This window comes from Silurus aristotelis (assembly GCF_946808225.1).
Source record: "Silurus aristotelis genome assembly, chromosome: 16".
Lineage (NCBI taxonomy): Eukaryota > Metazoa > Chordata > Actinopteri > Siluriformes > Siluridae > Silurus > Silurus aristotelis.
In genome coordinates, this window is record NC_139589.1 from 13,600,057 (window position 1) to 13,619,661 (window position 19,605).

Consider the following 19,605-nt stretch of genomic DNA (forward strand, 5'->3'; position numbering starts at 1 on the left):
TAACATGGTTATTATAACCACATAACATTAAATATAATATGGCCATAATATTGTTTCTATCTAGAATTGATTTAAATCAAGAATTCCTTCTTTGGAATGAGAAAGTATATTGAGAACAACGTTTTCTAAACTGACAGGCCACCTATTTAATCATGCAGCTTTCTAACATGAAACACAGTAAAGCAAAAAAAAAGCTAATCTAACAAATCTGAGGTTACAGTGGGAACAATTTAAACACAAAATTTATATGCTTTTAAAAAAAAAAAAACTCTGATAACCTTTGCCCACTGTATTATCAGATTCCTGTTATCAGCAGACATTTTTTCAACTTGTCACGTGTTTGACATGTACATTCCGAGATTCTACTCACCAACACTTCAGGTCAACCACAGTGTGACACGCCATCCAATTAGTTTTGAAGCAGCAAAAGATTAGGTGGTGTGTTTTGGATTATCAGCAGTTCCATCCATTCTTCATACTCTTTTCTTTTCATCATTCTGTTACAAGGTATTCTTTATCTCATCTGTTCACGGGATGTTGCATGTTCTACGACTGTATAAGCTTTTATGTTTTGTTAGTAAGCTTCTCAGGGTACTCTGGTAAAGTCTTCTGATTATTTACTTTCTATAATTTACACAAACCAAGAGAAGTTGCAGAAGTTACACAGTAATCCATGGCAGGTTTGGAAAAAAATTCTAGTGTACTTTTGACACTATGTGATCAGGTTTTTGGATGGTGACATGTATAGCAAAATGGAATGAATCCAGGTTTTATAAGACAGGTTTCAGATGTAAAGAGGCCCATGATGCATCACATCATCTTTAAAAGAGAAAAGAGCATTTACACATTCTGTACAGGAGACAGTAGACAAAAGGTTTAAATGGCCTAGTGGTGACAGAATGAAGAGACCTCAGGGCATTCACACAGAGAATGATAATGAATGATGATGTGGTGTCTTGCCACCTTTTAAAGGAAAGTGTGATTTGACAAGGTGACAAAAATTGCTTAAAGCCAACGTGTGTGGAAATATAACAATTACAGTAAATGACAAAAATGTGCTCAATGTGCACTTTGCTTTAATTTTTATCAGTAACTGAGAAATATTCTCACTTTTCATAATTTCCTGTAATCTGTACATCAGCGTAGTAACATACATGGTTATGTAACATTATATCACATGGTGTCATGTTTGAATCAGATATTTTTTTTTACTAGTATAGGTAAATGAGTACAGTATCAGAATGATAGCAATAGCTATACGATATCTTCATGTTTCGGCTGCTTCCGTTAGAGAGTGAATCATTCGTCTCCATACTGTTGAAAGATTTATGACCAAACTTTTGATGTCACCCATATGAGGATGGGTTCCCCTTTGAGTCTGGTTCCTCTCAAGGTTTCTTCCTCATATCATCTAAGGGAGTTTTTCCTTGCCACTGTCGCCACGGCTTGCTCATCAGGGACAAACGCACACCATTCACCCTCACTGTTGTTTTCTGTAAAGCTGCTTTGAGACAATGTCTGTTGTGAAAAGCGCTATACAAATAAACTTGACTTGACTTGACTTGACATACTACTGTATCCTTTACATCTGCCTCTTACAAATTAACTACCTGCATGTCTTTCCCCTTACCACATCCATAAACCTCCTCCTTGGTCTTCCTCTTTTCCTCTTTCTTGGCAGCTACATTCTCAGTATTCTTCTACTGATATACCCCATGTCCCTCCTCTGCACATGTCTAAACATCTAAATCGGGCCTCTCTCACCTTGTCTCCAAAACTTCCTACATGCACTGTTCCTCTAATAAACTTGTTTCTAATCCTGTTCATCCTCGTCACTGCCAATCAAAATCTCAGCATCTTCAGCTCTGCTATCTCCAGCTCCACCTTCAGTCTTTTAGATTATGTCACTGTCTCTAAACCATAGAACATCGCAGGTCTCACCACAGTCCTATAAACTTTCCCTTTCACTCTGGCAGATACTCTTCTATCACAAATCAATCCTGCCACTCTTCTCCACTCACTCCACCCTGCCTGCACTCTTTTCTTCATTCTCTAACACACATTACTTTACACTGTTGACCCCAGGTACCTGAACTCCTTCTCCACCTCTTCTCCCTGCAACCGCACGCCTCCACTGCCCTCCCTTTTATTCACACACATGTACTCTGTCTTACTCCTACTGACTTTCATTCCCCTTCTCTCCAGCGCATACCTCCATCTCTCCAGGCTACACAATTATTGAAGAGATTTATTTAAATACATTACCATTATCAATGATGTCATTGATCATTGATCCAGATGTGGAAGGGTTTACTTTTTGCTTTCTTTTAGTACTCTTAAATCTTTGTAATGTCAATTTAATGAATCACTGAACACTTTACAAGGTGCAATGTTACTAGGTGCAAATCACAGGACTGTCTCCAGATCCAATGCAACCCTGACCAGAATAAAGCTGTTTCTGAAGATGAATGCTAAATGAATGTATATCATTTTGTTTATTTTCATTTACAGTCCCTATAATCTTGGAGTTAACTGCATCTTATCACTATATTGACTTGGCTTGTGAATAGTTTAGTGTACAATATTGATCTTTCTACTGCTGCCTACATGATAATGTCACTGACAGCTAAAAATGTTGCTAGGACAGGAGCAACCTCTACAGTAACAATGAAGTAACCTGGCAGACACAAAATGTACACAAATAGTAAATGTCTTATAATATCTTTACTGTTTTAAACCCCAAGGCTACAGAATAAAATATTCAAGGCTTTGCTACATAGTAACTAGGATTTAGCATACAATTTTATTTTTCACAGACAGCTAAAAATAAGAAAAGCAATCATGGCACAGATCTGACTAAGCAGCAGTCAGGGTCTCTACCTCCCAGAGCATTGGGTATTTTGGCCCTGGAACATCCTTTTCAGACTGATCACAGACTGCAGTCTAAAGTAAAACACAAAGCTCCGAAAGGATATTAATCATAAACAGTACTAATCTTACAACGTCTTCTATGGAAACACAGACACTGGATGTTACTTATCATGAGCTATTTACAATTAGGCTCAAGGAGGAACCATAACATAAACCATGTATTTTTCATCATTATATGATTTTTTTCTTTTTCAATTAGTGTTCTTCCTATATTCCAGTGTGGACATAAAACCACAGAAACAATATGCTTGAAAACAATGCACACACAAAAAAATCCCATACAGTATCTGCAACATGCCTTTTACAATGAAACTATGGGTTTCTTATGGGTCCTTGCTTTTGACATGCGTCACAGACGCATCCCTTTGTACAAACAATTAACTGATATTCAATACAATAAAAACAGAAATTGTACAATAAAGAAGTCATAAATAAATAACCTGTACAAATGAACTATATGAGTAAAAAAAATAAATACAAGAGTAGAACTGGAGAATAGCATTAGGGAAGTTGATGAGAAGACATGGTCACTGGAGAAATCAGAATTAGCAGCCTCATTGGCTGACAGTATTGGGTGGTTTATCACCGTGCTGGATATTGGCATTTGGAAGCCATGGTGAGACGGAGCGTGACATGGTCTGTTTAGCCATGCTGCTGTAGTGGCTGATCACCGTGTAGAAGCGGCCACGAGAGTGAGCATCCTGTGCAGTGTAGTAGGCCTCAAGAGAGGCTGGGATGCATCGTTTGTGCTGTTGGAGTAAAAGTCAATCAATTTCAAAAGACAACATTTATTTTATCATTTGAAGACATGCTTGCAGATTCAAGTCAGATTATGTTGTAAAATTTGTTCCTGAATACTAGTAAACAATCTATTTTTCTATCTACAATCCCAATTAAAAAAAAAAAACGTTGGGACACTGTGTAAAATGTGCCTGCCTGAATCTAGACCCTTGACCATTTGAAAACACTTGGTGCCTCATAAAAAGAAAAAAACAAAACAACAAAGGACACCCAGAAATGTTAAGCAGCTAGAATCCTGAATGGGACAACATTCCTCTCCCATTACTTCAGCAACTGGTTTCCTCAGTTCCTGGCCCTATGTAGACGGCAGACATGATGCTACATAGTGATAAAAACGGCCCTGTTTTTTGAGACCTGTTTAAACATTTGATATGTTTTCTTTGTTTGTTTATTTTATTGTGAATAGAATTTGAAATTTGCAAATCAGTTTTTTTACATTTTGCACAACGGTTTTGAAATTTAGGTTTTATTATATTGGACTTTTACTGTATGTTCTACTATTATATCTGTTGTGCTAATTGTGTTGTACTAATTCTACTTGCACAGTGCATATCTGTTGGCTTAAATAGAGGGGAACTCCCACCCCCCAAAACCAATTCTCATAAAATAAAAAAAGATAATTAATAAGAAATGATAAAGAAAATTGCTTAAATTACACATTTGTTGAACAACACAAGCGTCTCCAATAAGTGCACTTGTTACCAGGTTTTGGTACCAGTGCCTACCTGTAGCCTAAACTACAGCTGATTAAGGGATTGCTAAAAGTTAATTGCATTCTCTTTTTTTAAATGTTATTCTCATTCTTTCTCCTAAAGTAGCATATAATATAACCAATGAAAGGTTAGATTAAGAACGAAAAACGTGGGACACACCAAGCCATTTTTGTTGTGTTCCACACTGTTGGCCATATTCAGATGGTGTCAGCTGTTTTTTAGAGATTCTGCAAGTCTAAACACCAGCAAAGCTCGTCAGCAAAAAAGAGAACTCTGATTGGCTATTCAGCTTAGCAAATGAGCTTATTATTCACTTATTATTCTAGCTCTTATCTTTGAAACTTAGCAGACGTGATTGAAAAAAGCTACACGAGTCCGTTAGTAATGACTGTGAACGCTGCATGCTTTATATATTCACAGTTCCAGCTTCCCAGTTCAGGTACTGCAAAAAGACTACGGCCACCTGCTGGTTCTCTCTTGCAAGTGCAGAATGTGCAGGCACGGTTTGGTGTGTCAAATGCGCCTGCCAAATAATCGGCCTAATACGCAGCACAATTGTCCAATGCCGATGAATAAAAAAAAGAAAAAGTCAAAAATCGGCCCGATTAATCGGTTAGCCAATCAATCGGTCAACCTCTACTCTTGAATGTTGATATGTCACTTTCTTAATTTGCACTACATGTGATCCAGTAATTGTCTAGTACCAGTATTGTTACTTTTGTTTATAATAAATTGCACAAAGACCTTTGGGACTTAGGAAGTTTTTGTACTGTTTACGTTACAACAACGCTCTCTAATAAACCAAATTGTTCAAGAATGTACTGACTCTAAATCCAAAACACATGAAACAAAGGGCATGTGAAAAGTTTAATTTTACTAAGGTGTTAAAAAGCTTCACAGGAACATAGCACATTATGGACTTTTAAATCTCCAGTACTGTAATTTTTTATGAGCTTTTTCAGACCCAATAAGAAAAATCTAATAAATACTCACTCACCTTGTACACAAAGCCATCTGGGCAGGTGTGGTCATAAGTGAAAGCCTTATACACCACTAAGAACACTATGCAGGCAAGAAAAGCTAAAGCCAGAACAATTAGGATTGTGACCTGTGGATGAAAAAAGGACACAAACTTAATGTAACCTTTTTTGTTTCCATATGAAAAAAATTTGTGTTGTCAAAGTCTATTTCACTAGTGGTTTTAACTTCTGTAGTACCAGTAGTTGATGTTTTCATATAAGACTGAAACCACATTCACGTCACTTTCATAAAATGTGCTGTTTAGCAGCCACTACGGGACAGGAATTGAGGAAGATGAGGAAGATCGGGTGCCAGCAAAGGACAAATTGGGACTTGATGCGGACCGCCACTGGGTAAAATGCCTTGAAGAACAAGGAAGACCAGAAGTGTGGAGCAAGCTTCATTGTAGCTGCCCCAAGGGGCAGGTCTCTGGTGGGCACCTCGGACTTCTGGCCGACGTGATGAGGTGGAGTGACGCCCTTCGGCAGATCAAAGCCCTTTGCGCAGACCATGGTGTCAGCGAAACCAATAGGCTGGGCGAACATTTTGGTGAAGGCCAGGGGTGGAGCCACATTTTCAGTAAGGCTTGGCAGAGGAGCAACCTCCTTATCGGGGCTTGGGAACGGAGCGACGTCCTCGGCAGTGCTCAGGAGTGGAACACTGTTCTCAGCATGGCAGGCAAGCCAGGATATATTCTTTGTAATGCAGCAGGGCCAGAAGGAGTCACGGCTGGGCTGACAGGCTGGGGGGCATGCTCGGTAGAACAGACAGGCAGAGAGAAGATCTCAGCCGGTTGGGAGAGCTGGGCAATATCCCCAGCCAGGTAGGAAGGCTGGGTGACCCCCCCTGTGGGGCCCTGGAGCTGGATGACAACCCCAGCGAGTACAGTAGTATGTTTCATAGAATATTTATATATATATATATATATATATATATATATATATATATATATATATATATATATATATATATATATATATATACACACACACACACACACACACACACACACACACACACACAAAACAATAAATACCCACTTTTAAATTTATAAAAAAAAAAAATGTGGCAGCGGCACAATGCATGCAATCACACAGACACAAGTTAAGAGCTTCAGCTAATGTTCATATTAAACATCAGAAAGGGGAACAAATGTGATCTTGGAGTCATGATTTTTGGTTTCAGTTATTTAGGAATAAGTAAATTTCTACTACCTTAATTAACAGTTTAGAAAGATCTCCACCAATTCCTCAAAAGAGGAAAGCCATCAGGAGGATCAAAAGGTTTACAGGTGATACATTTGACTAGGTCACAAATTGTACATAATTAATTGTTATGCTTACCAAGGTGCATCGCGAGATGACACATTAGCCAGCCATATAAATAACAAAAGAAAATCTCTTTATTGAGAAAAATACGTGACCGTGGAATGTTTTTTTGACAAAATGTTTTGTTCTATTCAGGTTGTTAGCGAGAATTATTTAGCATTGCTCGTTCCTAAGTTGTGATAAGCATATATGTTCAGATATTTACTGATCTAGAGCTGTTGCAACCATCCACTCTAATGTAAAGTCATATACCAAGATGCAGCACTGACAATATGAGAACATTCAGTGAACCCTAAAACAAGAACAGATTCTGTTTGTTATAGCTGTAGACATTTTTTTTTTAACATTTCCCAGTGCTCCAGCGATGATGCCAAATACTGTTTTATGCAATGTTTCTATAGAAGCAGCACCAGATAGAGATAGACTCATGAATAATAGAAAGAATACACACAAAAAAAGGAAAGGCTAATAATAGCAAATCAGGTGTGTATAAAAACATAATCAGAGATCCTCCGACCACCTCTACCTGCTACCCAGAACATATCCCAGAGAGGACATACTGTACACAATCAATTTTATCCACAAATAAAGGCAATTTTAGCCATTCTAAAAAACATTAAAAAACACAACCCTCATACATAAACCAAATTGATTCAACTAGCAAGTAAATATACACTAACAGTGGAATTTAAATTAAGTTCATGAACACTCAGAAGGCACGATTCACACCACCATAATTTGTGATGGGAAAGAAAGTGAAGCTTTTCTCCTGACTGCAGATGAGGCAATGGCCTTCATAATGGTGCAAGATATTGGGAGTCTCTTATTCAGTATGCAGGAAATGTCTCTCCGAACTTAAAGGATTTGCAAACCCTTTAGATACTCGTTAATGAAAATACTGTCATTAATTATGATGTGTTGAAAGAACCAGGTTTATATTGTTATAGCTACGACTATATATTTATGATAGGTAGCTGGGTTTCACCAAATGTGATCAATGAACAAAATGGCCACAAGAGTCTGGTCCTGTGCAGGGTTGACTAAAGATTACTCTTTTACCATATAGATAGTCTGTAGATCATATCTCACCTTTGGGGAAATCATCCTGTAGAATGTCAAGTCAGATTCTCTATCAGCTGTTTTCTGACTTTGCATGCTGCATATAAAGCATCGAACAAACAGCGGGTCCAGAATGTAACACCTGCACTTTTTGCAGTTACTCTTATATTTAATTTAAAATGAATTTTTTGACATTAATCTACACACAGTCCACAGAGACAAACCAAAAAACATCCCTATTTAGTTTTTTCAAAAGTGAAAAACAAATTTCTCTTATTTAGTCAAGAATTCAGACCCATGGCTAGGGCACACCAAATTGATCTCAGGTGCTACAGGTTTGCTTTAATTTTCTTAAGCTGTGTCTAGGTCTTGCCTAGAGTCCAGCTGTAGCAAATGTAATTGATTAGACATGATCTAGAAAGTGACACACCGTGGTGTATTGAGTTTCAAAAGTCCTCAGTCAGAGATGGGAGAACCTGAAGCACAACCATCTCAGGCCTTTATATTCGAGTGGCTAAACAGTAGCAAAATTACAAAGATGTCCTTGATAAAAATGCACTTCAGAGTGCACAAGACCTCAAACTGTGGGAAAGATTTACCTCTCAGGACGACATAAAGCCTCAGAAGCAAGCCTCAGGGCAAGTCTCAATGTCCTTCAGTGGCATGAAACAATTGTTTAAGTTTATAGGAAAAGTCTTAGATCAGGGGTGTCAAACTCAAATTCACAGTGGGCCAAAATTAAAAACTGGAACGAAGTTGCGGGCCAAACTCAATATTTATCGAAAAATGTACTGCAATTGTGCATGTTTTCCCGTCTCTCCAGATATGTAATGTTGAACCTTTTCATATGGAAACAAACTTTAGTTTTGCATAAACATTGAATCTGGAACAACCAAAGCTTAAAATTATAAACACATGAGAAATTAAATTAGAATTAAAACACACATCAGTGGTGTTCATTTCTTATTATGTCTCTTTCTCTCTCTATAGCCTTTCAAGTTCCTTTTTAATGTAAATCTTTTTTCACAGGGCAACAACAAAACAACCAAAAATAATAATTTCCTTTAATTTAAAAAAAGGCAATCTTTCAACTATTAACAGTCCAAAATCGGCGGGTAAATTCGGCGCTGAATACGCTGAGTTTTTCAGCGGTCTCGTCTGACGCGCCAAAGAACTAACAAAGCATTCTGGGATTTGTAGTATTAACAGTGTATGTGCTATATACTGGCAGGCCAGCTCTAATACACATTTGATATGATCTCCCGGGGAAAATATGATTACACCAAATCTGTCCTGAGTTTGACACCCATGTCTCAGATGGTACTGGAGAAAAAAAGTTAAAAATTATGAAAGTAAATGGTCTCCACAAGCAGTCTCCACAGTGCTCTTACTGGATCCTCACACAAAACCTCTACTGTAGCATTTAATTGCTCTCTAAAAATACTCCATGCTAGGCTTACTCTGTATCCCTAGTCTCACTAGAAAATTCAGACATTATGCACAGCAAAATCCTAATGGATGAAGGTCCATATCAGCATTAAATGATTTTCATTTCAGCTAAAACGCTGTGTGTCTATCAAAGCATTTGCTTTGAGGAATGCAAAGTTTTATGTTAATGTTAATTTTCCTTCCCTTCTTTGATTACTGATTACATTGTCCTAGTTTTCAGCTCCAAGCCAAAGTTTTGCTGTTCTCAATTGATATTTTTTATATTGCTGCTCAGTATAGAGAACCATGAACTCTAGCTTTATTCTGCAGACGTTATTGGGTGCTCTCTTGTGTACTTTAACTAACTATGCAACAAAACAGATTTAAACATTTGGTGAAAATGTGTTTTAAAATCAGTCTCTTCAAAAGTTAGGTTAATAAAGAAATAGTAAATATAATTCTATTTGCAGACACACTATATAGTGTGAATTTATTCGAAGCAATTGGAAATGTATTAAGTTGAAAACATTTATTATATATATATATATATATATATATATATATATATATATATATATATATATATATATATATATATATATATATATATATATATATATACAACTGGAGCCAAACACACTCAAAACAGTAGAGATAATAACAGAACACCCCTTTAATTCTCACCATCCTGAACAGCACTGTGGCTGCAGTGAAGTCATTCAAATTCCTGAGCTATACCATCTCTCTCAGGACCTGAAGTGAGAGACACACGTTGATGCAATTAATGAACCAGGCTAAGCAAGAGACATTTTACAAGCTGAGAAATTTCAACGTACCAAAGGAGCTGCTGCATTTTAACTCAGCTATCATTGAGTCCTTTGTACACTGATTACGGTCTACAGTAGTTTGGTCCGACTGCTGAGAAGATTATTGGTTCTTCTCTGAGAACTGTTTACCCCTAGAGCAAGGAAGCGAGCATCCAAAAACACCATGGACATCACACATCTGGCTTACGATCTCTGCATTACCAAGCACAGACATAAAAACATGAAGAAACATAAGTTTAAACAAGAATGTTTAAACCCATTCTGGTAATTTACTCATGCACAGTATACACATGAACCATTCAGATTGTAAATGGTTCATACATCTATAAATTTGGATGTCACCATGATCTGTAAATTTTGCATGACATTGTGGCTGTACCATCCATATAATCCTTTTATTTTGTTTTTTTGTTTATTCTGTATATTGTGCCTAGAACCACAGTGCCTTTGTGTGGACCAGCATTAAATCTGTCAGCTGAATGTACTTTTTTGGCATCAACAGAGTGAAGAAACACCCCTACCCGCACGTGGGTAACAACATTGCTAATAAATCTAGCGATGCTAACAAGGGGAGCCAAAGCCTCAAAGCTAGCAGTTGCCACCTCGTTCTACAAGAAAAACAGTCTTGTACAAACTTATCACAGCAGTAGAGACAAGAGAAAACTAAGAGACAGGAAATGCTAAGTGGATAACCCAAATATATTTGGGTTTATTGCAAATGCTGCATCATAAATCCTTTTGGGACTTCTTTGAAGGTCTCATCACATATGCATAAGAGAACATATCCAAGTTATTTTCACCACCCGTGGCATTTGGATTGAGTAAAGTAGAAGCAAAATATGGCTGGAGAACTGAACTGCCAGGCAGTTTTAAAGCTTTTGTGGGGTTTAATCCAGAAGTAGAATAACAAGGCCAGTTCTCTAGGGCAGCCTCTCCCACACAGACAATCCACTGGGCATCTTCACTATTAGTCATGCTAACAGTGTATACTGAACACTGGAAGGGAAGCGGGAGAGACATAGAGAGAGACACTGAGAGAGAATAGAGAGAGAGCAGGGAAAAGTGTTCAGTAGTACTAATTGCTCCCAAAGCACTCAGATATAAAGGACTAACATGAGTGAGAAACTGTTATGTCCTTTAGGTTTGTCTTTTGCCGTTCCATTCTCACTGGCCATTTTATTAGCCAACATACAATTTGCAATTTACAGAGAGCCATTACCGGTCAGTTAATATGGTACAAAGCTGTATGTTTAATGGCAAAAATGATTGATCCACAAATCTGTACTGAAAAAGTCTCATATTTACCTTTTGTGTTTCCAAAAAAAAAAAGATTAACACTGTTATGTCTACTTTCATAATGCATTTATATGAAGTGCTTATGAATTAAAATTTATCTTTTATACTAGATAATCAATACAATCTTCAGATGCTATGTAGGGGAAAATGAGTGCCTTTTCATTATGGATCTCCAGTTTGCCAACACAGTGTATGTCACAGTCACAATCATTTACCCTAGATCAATAATTCAGTTATATAATAATTTCCACTCACTACAGTGGGTTGGGGATATATTCAAACCCCTTCACTTTATGTACACATTGTGTAACTGATTTAATTGTAAATAGATTGCCATAAATCTTTGCACAATAATGCAGAATTAAAAAAGCAAAAACAAATAAATGTAAAGCAAAAAGGCATTACATCAAACTGGGATCATGTTCATATTTTATCATGAAATGTAGAGCTTTTACAAGATTCTAACTGTAGCTTCAGGAGACACCTCTATGCTCTGCATCATGTCCTAGTGTGAATGACACATGAGCAATGCAAACTGCTACAATCTAAGGGAATGTGTAAGAGAAGTTTGTAATGTAGCCTGCATATATTTTAAGAGATATTATTTAAACTAATAAATCAGCAACAATAAAACTGACTGAGTAACAAGTAAAGTATAGGAGTTGTTTCTAAAATCACCCTGGCTGTAAACATACTCACAATCTCAATGTCTTGCTGCTGACGGAAAGTGACTTTTTACTATCTGATTGGCTTAAGCTCTGTTACAATAGCACATAATTAACAGCCTGCCACCCTTTTTCACACTGGTGCTTATTTTATCACTGCCTGTCTCTCTTCTTTTTCCACACTCAATAATTAGGAGACTAAATGAAAGATTTCAGTTACAGGTGGCATGTGAGAATTTCAATAACTACGTAGTCAGCTGTCAGAGAGACGCCAACTGACAAAGAGCAGTGCTGGCTCATCTATCTTCCTCACTACATCTGTCTCTCTCTTCTTCCTTTTCCTCTTTCATGCTTACGAACAACCTGTCATTCATCAACTAAGCCGTGAGATGCATGTCTGGGCCTGAGATGTCTGTGCAGCTCATAAATTAAATGCAGCTCAAATATCGCAAGCCAAGATGAAATTTCCCACTCTAAGTTATGCCGTCTTATTTCCTTATTTATTTTAGCATGATGTGTTAATATGTTCTGCTTGGCTGCACTAAATACCAAGAGACCTATGCTTTTCTTTGTTTTGAACATTTAATGAGGAGGAACATTCTTCCTCCAACTGCTAGTGGAGCAACAGCAGGGAATACGGCAGACTTCCACTGGGAGAGTCCAAGCAACAGAGCTGTGCGATTAGTAATCTTTTTCTATTCTAAATGATGCTCTGTATTCTACATATTAACACAGAAATAAGCCCTCAGCAAAAGTCAAAGCAATTTCAGACCCGCAGCTCTGCAGACTAATTTTTGATGGATGATGATAATCAAAGGAGAGAAACGTATTAGTGTGAATATTCCACTTTTTTTTTTAAATGCTTTCCTGAAGTGCATTAGTTACAGAGAAATACGCTGGGGATTTCAGGGCCATATGGTTCTTGTTTTTTGTCATTTGCAACACCACTGTCACAGTTAAGCCTTACAAGTAATGGAGAGCTTTGATCCACATCTAAGTCACATCCCCTAATAGGACAGGCAGAGGGCTAAGTGCTTGTAGCATATAATTTACCTTTCCCTTTATCAGTTACTACAATGACCTTCAGCGCTGAAGTAAAGCATCCTATTTCATTTCTGAATTAATTAAACCAGGAAGGTCACTGGCACCAGCATCTCTCCAATACAAAAACTCTGAACCAAAACATACTGACTTAAATATCTCACTCCGAATGCAAATCAATGGAGGTTGTATAAATGTCAGTACTCGATACATTACGGACAATCAGTGTTTTTCAACACCAGTCCTGTAGTAGCTGTGTCCTACATACAGTGTTTTAGTGCTTTTCCTGATCAATTATACATGAATCAAGATAGTAGACAACCTGATTTGGACCGAACTGGGTGTTAGAGCAGTGAAAATACTGGTGTAGGATAATGCTGAATAACAGTCCAAAGATAACTACAGCTGGAATTCACCCATGAACGGGATGCTATTGCGTCACAGGTACATCATTTAGTCTAACTGAATCAGGATGCTACTTAGAGAACATTAGATACTCCACACATGCAGTGTAGATCCAGATATGTTTTCTATTTAATGTAATTTTTGTGCATGATGAATGAATAGCAAATTTATTTACCTACACATTAATATTTAAAAATGTATATTCTTAAAAGTGATTATGACAACAAAAAAAATTGGCTTGGTAAAGTGACAGTTGCAGAATTTGATATTCTGAGCAATGTATGCAAAACAGGTTAGTTTTATATTATGGCAGCTATAAACAACATTCCTTTATCAAGCCTCCCATTTTTCTATAATAAAAAACCCAGATTGTCCAGTTATGGAAAGTTAAGTTCTCTTTTCTGAAAGATTTTTGACCAATACAAAGCACTGGTACAATAGATCAGATTCAATACATGTGGAGGTTCATGATTAATTATAGATATTCATATACATAATCTATTACATGCATAAAGCTTATGATGACAAGCAATGCTACTGTGTATTTAAAGTAAACAGCAAATAATTAAAGCCAATTGTTTTGGTACATAAGAAAAATTAAGCCATACCTTCAGTCTCTCTGACACTCCATCAGTAAAGCTTATGGTGTACTCCTCCACCTTAGGCACCTTCATCTTTGCCTTGTTCTTCTGCTCCGTCTGGTATTCAGTCCGTGTCTTTACCACAACCTGCACAAAAAAGTGGGTAAACAAAAAAAATAATACAAAAGTGGGTATATAACCCACAAAAAGCTTTTACCTGATCATTATAATTAAGTTGCTTTAGCTTGATGGAACTCTGTGAAAATCCTGAAATTGTGAACTACCTAGACTTCTGTAATTAGAGGTATTTTTGTTAGAGAATACATAACATTTCTTTGGGTAACATTTTTGGATCTTACTGAAATTGCTTTGCTTCCTCTTGTTTAAACTATTGTTAATGCTTAACATCCAATAACTCTTCTAAATTATAGTCCATTTAATTTTCTCTCCCAATCCCTACTCCACAAGATATTTATCAAGAGTGGATACATCTTTCCCTTTCAGTACAGTGTTTACCACCTATTTTTCATCATCATTTTTAAAAAAGCTAACTACAGGTCTACACTCCCCAAAACCCTTTTTTGGAGAGTGGTAGTTTTTTTCCCAATTAGCTTCCAAGGCCCAGTAGTCTCCCTCATATTTTGAGGGACATGTGGTGCTAAAGAGGAATTAAGGGCATATTGACTCCTTGCAACTAAGGGCAGTCCATCTGGCTCTTAAGTTATTGCTGATTTTTAAACAATGCCATCTGTGTCTTTGGGTGTGTCTTTTTTAGTAGTCACTTCTGTTAAAAGATAAGGAAAGTTACATGCTGTGGCAGCTTGCCTTGCATACATTGATGTCCAAATAACTCTGTGGTGGACTTTGGGCAGAAAGGTTTCTGTCCAAAGTCATAGGGCTCGCTTGAAGAGCACTCATCGCTGTGCTGTGATTCTGGTATTAATTAGACCAGATAGTAGCCATCTCCTCCTCAGACAAAGTGTTCAATTACCATGGAGAGAAAAAAAAAAACAGGCTGCTCTCATGTCTAACCAGAGGCTGGTCATTGGATGAGGGTCATCATCTTGGCCTATAAGACACATGGGTGCCAGCCTCTACTGCAAAATGCCATTACACAAGGACCATCTTCTCCATATGGGCCTTATTTATGGACGCACCTCTCCAAGAAATCCGTGTATTCTTATTTAAACAAATGAACATCTTTAAATTCAGTAACAAGAACCTGACTTGTTCCTCTTAATGTTGTTCATACACGTTAACCGGGCATTACATTATAAATCTTATTTACAATAATGAATTCATTCAGCTATAATAATCAACAATCCTGTTAAATTACCCAATATTGGCTAAACATTAAACTAGAAATTGAGGTGAAATGTGTCAAGTAAATATCTACAACTGTTAAAGAAGGCTTAATATGAATAAAAAACACATTTTAATTATGCAAAGATTGCTTTTATTTATGTTTTTCAGTTTTCCTTGTTTGCCACCTTGTATAACTGTACACTTGACACTTTTTTATCCTCCATATTCACATGTTGGGTTACGAGCCCATCCGAGGCCCCCAGACTAGATATCTCAAGATCAGAACAAATTTCAAATAAGCATCACTGTCAGCATACTCTGTGTCTTATGGTTGTTTTGCTACAATGGGTTTAGGAAATGAGGGTAAATTGGTGTCCTGGAAATAATCTAGTTGCCTTGGGAAATAATGGCCTAATTTATTTCCCCTAGATTGCTTTTTGTCATGCATATAAAACCAATCACATCTTCAGTTGCCTTCTAAATGTGTCCCTTACATCAACCCTGGATTGATTAGGTCTGTTCTTACAAAGCGTTTGCAGTCTGTAAACAGAAATGCCTCAAATCCGACCAGACTGAAGGTTTTCTTTGTTGTTAGCATACACGTTTACAGAACTGTTGAAATCCCAAATGCAATTGACAGTGAATACATAATCCTAAAGCCAAAGCCCTGACAGTTCAAGGCAGGTGTTACCAGAACAACTTTGACACATATCCAGTATTTTGTCACCCTATATGTAAATGAGCAAAAATAAACAGAATGAATAGAAATATCCTGAACTTAAACAAATGGGTATGCAGTTTTATCATCAATTACTAGTTTTATTTTAAAACAATATTAAGTATAAAGCGGTATATAGTGTATATTGTGTGGTATTATAGTGTAGTATAATGAGTAGTTTAGTAGTAGCTATAGTAGAATCTATATAACAATAATGCAAATAATAATAGTGCATATTAGAAAAAATGTGTGTCTAGTGTCAAAAGAAAAAATGGGCAGAGTAACACCAATCTGCGAAAAAAACGGCAACTACAAATTGTGGAACAATTTCAGAGTTACGTTCCATAACATAAAATTGTGAAGATAAATATCTCATCAGCTTCAGTACAAAAGATTCTGAGAAGCTAGAGAAATCTAACAAGGGTCAAGGGTAAAAATCAATAATCTATGATCTTGGTGCCCTCAGGGGGCAATGCATGTTCTTTGTGTAATATTTGTGTTCATGCTCTTAGCTTTCAATAAATCTTGAAATATAATTGCAGGATTCCAATCAATTTTTACACACATTTCTGTAACATAGAATTATTATTAATAACCTAGTATAACTATGAACTATTATAAACTTTTATTTAAAAAGTTATTTATTAAAATTAGCAAAAGCCCGAATTTTTATTTTAAACATATATTTTGAATCATATTGTGTAAATTTCTTTCGATATTGTGTTTATTGTAGTATTTTCTACTTCTTTTTCTTTTTAAAGTCCAGCAATTTTGTGTCTGATTGTTAATGACTGTTATGCTGCATGATGTCCAAAAGCACATTCATTCATTCCTTCATTCCTTTTAATCATATAGTCTCTCTAACAATGTAGAAATGTTTCACATTGCATTTTTTATTTTTCAAAAAAGTAATCAAAAACTGATTTTAGAGAGCTACAAAAATTGCGATATGAGAAATGTCCGAGACAAAAAAAAAGGAGATGGCTGGTTCTCTTCAGAAACTACAATGTACAGCACAATGAAAGAATCATAAAAATCCCTTGGCAGATATGTGGGAGTGGAAGTGGGGTTTTGTAAGGTTAAGTGGATGTATTACTCGTGGTGCAGAATAGCAGAATGCTCTATGCGTACGTGTTGAAAGGGTGACCAGATAGCAGGTGCATGCACTAACTGTGCTTTTCTTAGTAGAATTACAAATAAACCAAAATGCAATTTGGCTTCAAAACAGTCTCTTTATTTTTTAAGTTAAAATCCTTGACTTGTATACTGACCCATGTTTCCTGAAATCTTGAGATCGTCATGAAATAACACGCAAAGCATCTTATTCATCCATTTGTCTTTAGTACCCACTTTATCCTGGCTAATGTTGTGATGCCACTGAAGCCTATCCTAGAAAGACTGGGTGTGAGGCAGGAATAAACGCTGGGTAGGATGGGCTCATGTCAGCGTGCAAAATTACAAAACTCAATAAGGAATATTGAGGCAAATATTGTAATATAGATCATTTCAATCCTTTCGGTTTCACAGAGGACAGACAAAAGTATGTATTCATACAACAATCACCTTAATTGTACTTCTCAGGCAAGCCTTTGAGAGATCGCAATAAATATATTCATGTCGGCGGCGAAGACTCCATTATTGTGATACGTTGATCTGATGAGTGCTTGTGTAAGATAATCAGGTGGCTGTCAGGACAGAAATGTCCCTTACCTTGTCTGGAGCTTGGTAGTGAAGACTAGTAACATCCAAGGGCGTGATAAGGGGAACCGTCTGAAATCCATCTTCAACAGTCACTGCTTTAATCCCTTTGTCCTGGAGATTACTCCCAAGTTTAACCATTTTTATCTAGTGATCTCCTCTTTCTCCAGCCTGTAAAATAACCATTTTGGTTGGGGAAAGCCACACTCATATTTATGATGTATTCTCACACACACACAAAAAACAACAACAACACAAATGCACAATAAAATAAATAAATAAATAAATAAATAAATAAATAAATAAATAAATAAATAAATAAATAAATGTTTTTTTGTTTGTTTTTTTCTTGTCTACCTGACTGCATCCTTATGAGGTCGTAATGAAGCTTTACATTTTCGGTTATACATAAAATATTTCGCAGGAAATTATAGTGCAAAATACTAACTGTAAAATCCTTGTGCATAAATATGCTGTTTATATAAGAACCCAGGTACAATCAGTAATGTCTTGTCTTGATCAGGTACCCCAACATTAACACAAGCGACACAACAAAATCATCATCATCACAATAATAATAATCGGCAATTTTAATGGTTTCTTACCAGACACAGCAGTGTATCTCAGGTATATGAAAGCGCTGATCAGTAATGTACACTCACCAAAACAATGAGCGCTGTTTCTGTTGAAGGCGGTCGGGCGGAGACGTGCACGCGCAGCTGTGAGGAGGAGGAAGAAGGAGGCAGTATGGAGGAGGTAAGACACTGCGCTCTGTGAAACACACCGCTCCTCCACACGCACAACCGAGCCGACGCCGCTAGAGGGATCCAGAGAAAATCTAGCATTGGGCTTTTGCCCAAGTGCCCCTTTAATTCGGATGTAATGGCAGTGGGTTAGAGCTATAACAAAACTGGAGCTGAACGCCCCCGGCTGCCTGTGTGCAGTTTGACACGTGGCATATAAAGAGGCGTCTGTTAAAGCTTGAGGATTTTTTTCAAGAAAATAATGAGGCATTAAATAAAACACATTCGAATAAGAGAAGATGGTGTCTTTCTGTAACACACCGAAATAATTTCTTATTGGATACTTGGCATTAAATGTTGCACTGATGTGCGCTTCCATTTCAGCACACTGTGTTATTAGTGTCTAATCGCCACCTGGTGGGGGATTGCAGATGTAACACATGTTCAGCGACTAACTGCTTAGTGGTTTTGCTCATATACCAGTAACCGTGTGACTGATTTTGAGGCGTAAAAGACTGCATATTACATGAACAGTTCTGTCTTTAAGGCCTCATCACTGAATAGTACACAACAATGATGGAACTGTAATAAATAGCCATTCAGTGCCACCCAAATAAGGATGGGTTTGCTTTTGAGCCTAAAATTTAAAAGAGTTAAACAGCACTGAGAAGAAAAATTGGACCTCCATGTTTGACATGTAGTTAATATTCATGCTAAAAAAAAAAACAACTAGTAATGCATTCATAGTAATGCAATTTTGCATGTCAATTTTCCATGTAAGCAAAAATAATGTTGAAAATCTTGTGCATTTTAATGCTAAAAAAAAAAAAAAAAGGAGAAACCCAAACTACAACCTGTCTTAATTTTCTTAATGAATTTAAACCACTACAAGGCCATCCAACATATTTTCAACAAAATTCTCAGTTGGAACCTAACTAACAGCAAGTTGCGGATTATCTTAAAATATGTGGGAATCCACAGCGGGACCGAATGTTCAGCAACGTTAGATTAAAAGATTTTAAACTATGTTTTCACTAACAAATTTC

At 36.8% G+C, this 19,605-nt stretch overlaps 1 protein-coding gene across 2 annotated transcripts; it reads right to left on the reverse strand.

Moving 5' to 3' along the window:
- Positions 1–1,065: 1,065 nt before the first annotated feature.
- On the reverse strand, positions 1,066–18,720 carry nsg2 (neuronal vesicle trafficking associated 2). Of its 2 annotated transcripts, none has more exons than XM_083565293.1 (6): positions 18,479–18,720; positions 17,829–17,987; positions 14,123–14,242; positions 5,443–5,553; positions 1,572–3,680; positions 1,066–1,314 (listed from the first exon to the last, which is right to left on the reverse strand). In XM_083565293.1, exons 2-5 carry the CDS (start codon positions 17,955–17,957, stop codon positions 3,486–3,488), a joined length of 555 nt encoding a protein of 184 aa, XP_083421419.1. In that variant the 5' UTR covers positions 17,958–17,987; positions 18,479–18,720; the 3' UTR covers positions 1,066–1,314; positions 1,572–3,485. The 2 variants fall into 2 exon arrangements, with proteins under 2 accessions (XP_083421419.1, XP_083421418.1); XM_083565292.1 differs by having other exon boundaries at positions 18,422–18,703.
- Positions 18,721–19,605: the final 885 nt, after the last annotated feature.

Bases quoted from the DNA above. Each gene is read 5' to 3' on its own strand.
- nsg2 (XM_083565293.1), bottom strand. From the start codon at position 17,957: ATGGTTAAACTTGGGAGTAATCTCCAGGACAAAGGGATTAAAGCAGTG. The intron at 14,243-17,828 runs GTAAGGGACATT...TTTTTTGTGCAG, and splicing joins ACTACCAAGCTCCAGACAAG to GTTGTGGTAAAGACACGGAC. The intron at 3,681-5,442 runs GTGAGTGAGTAT...TTACTCCAACAG, and splicing joins CAGATGGCTTTGTGTACAAG to CACAAACGATGCATCCCAGC.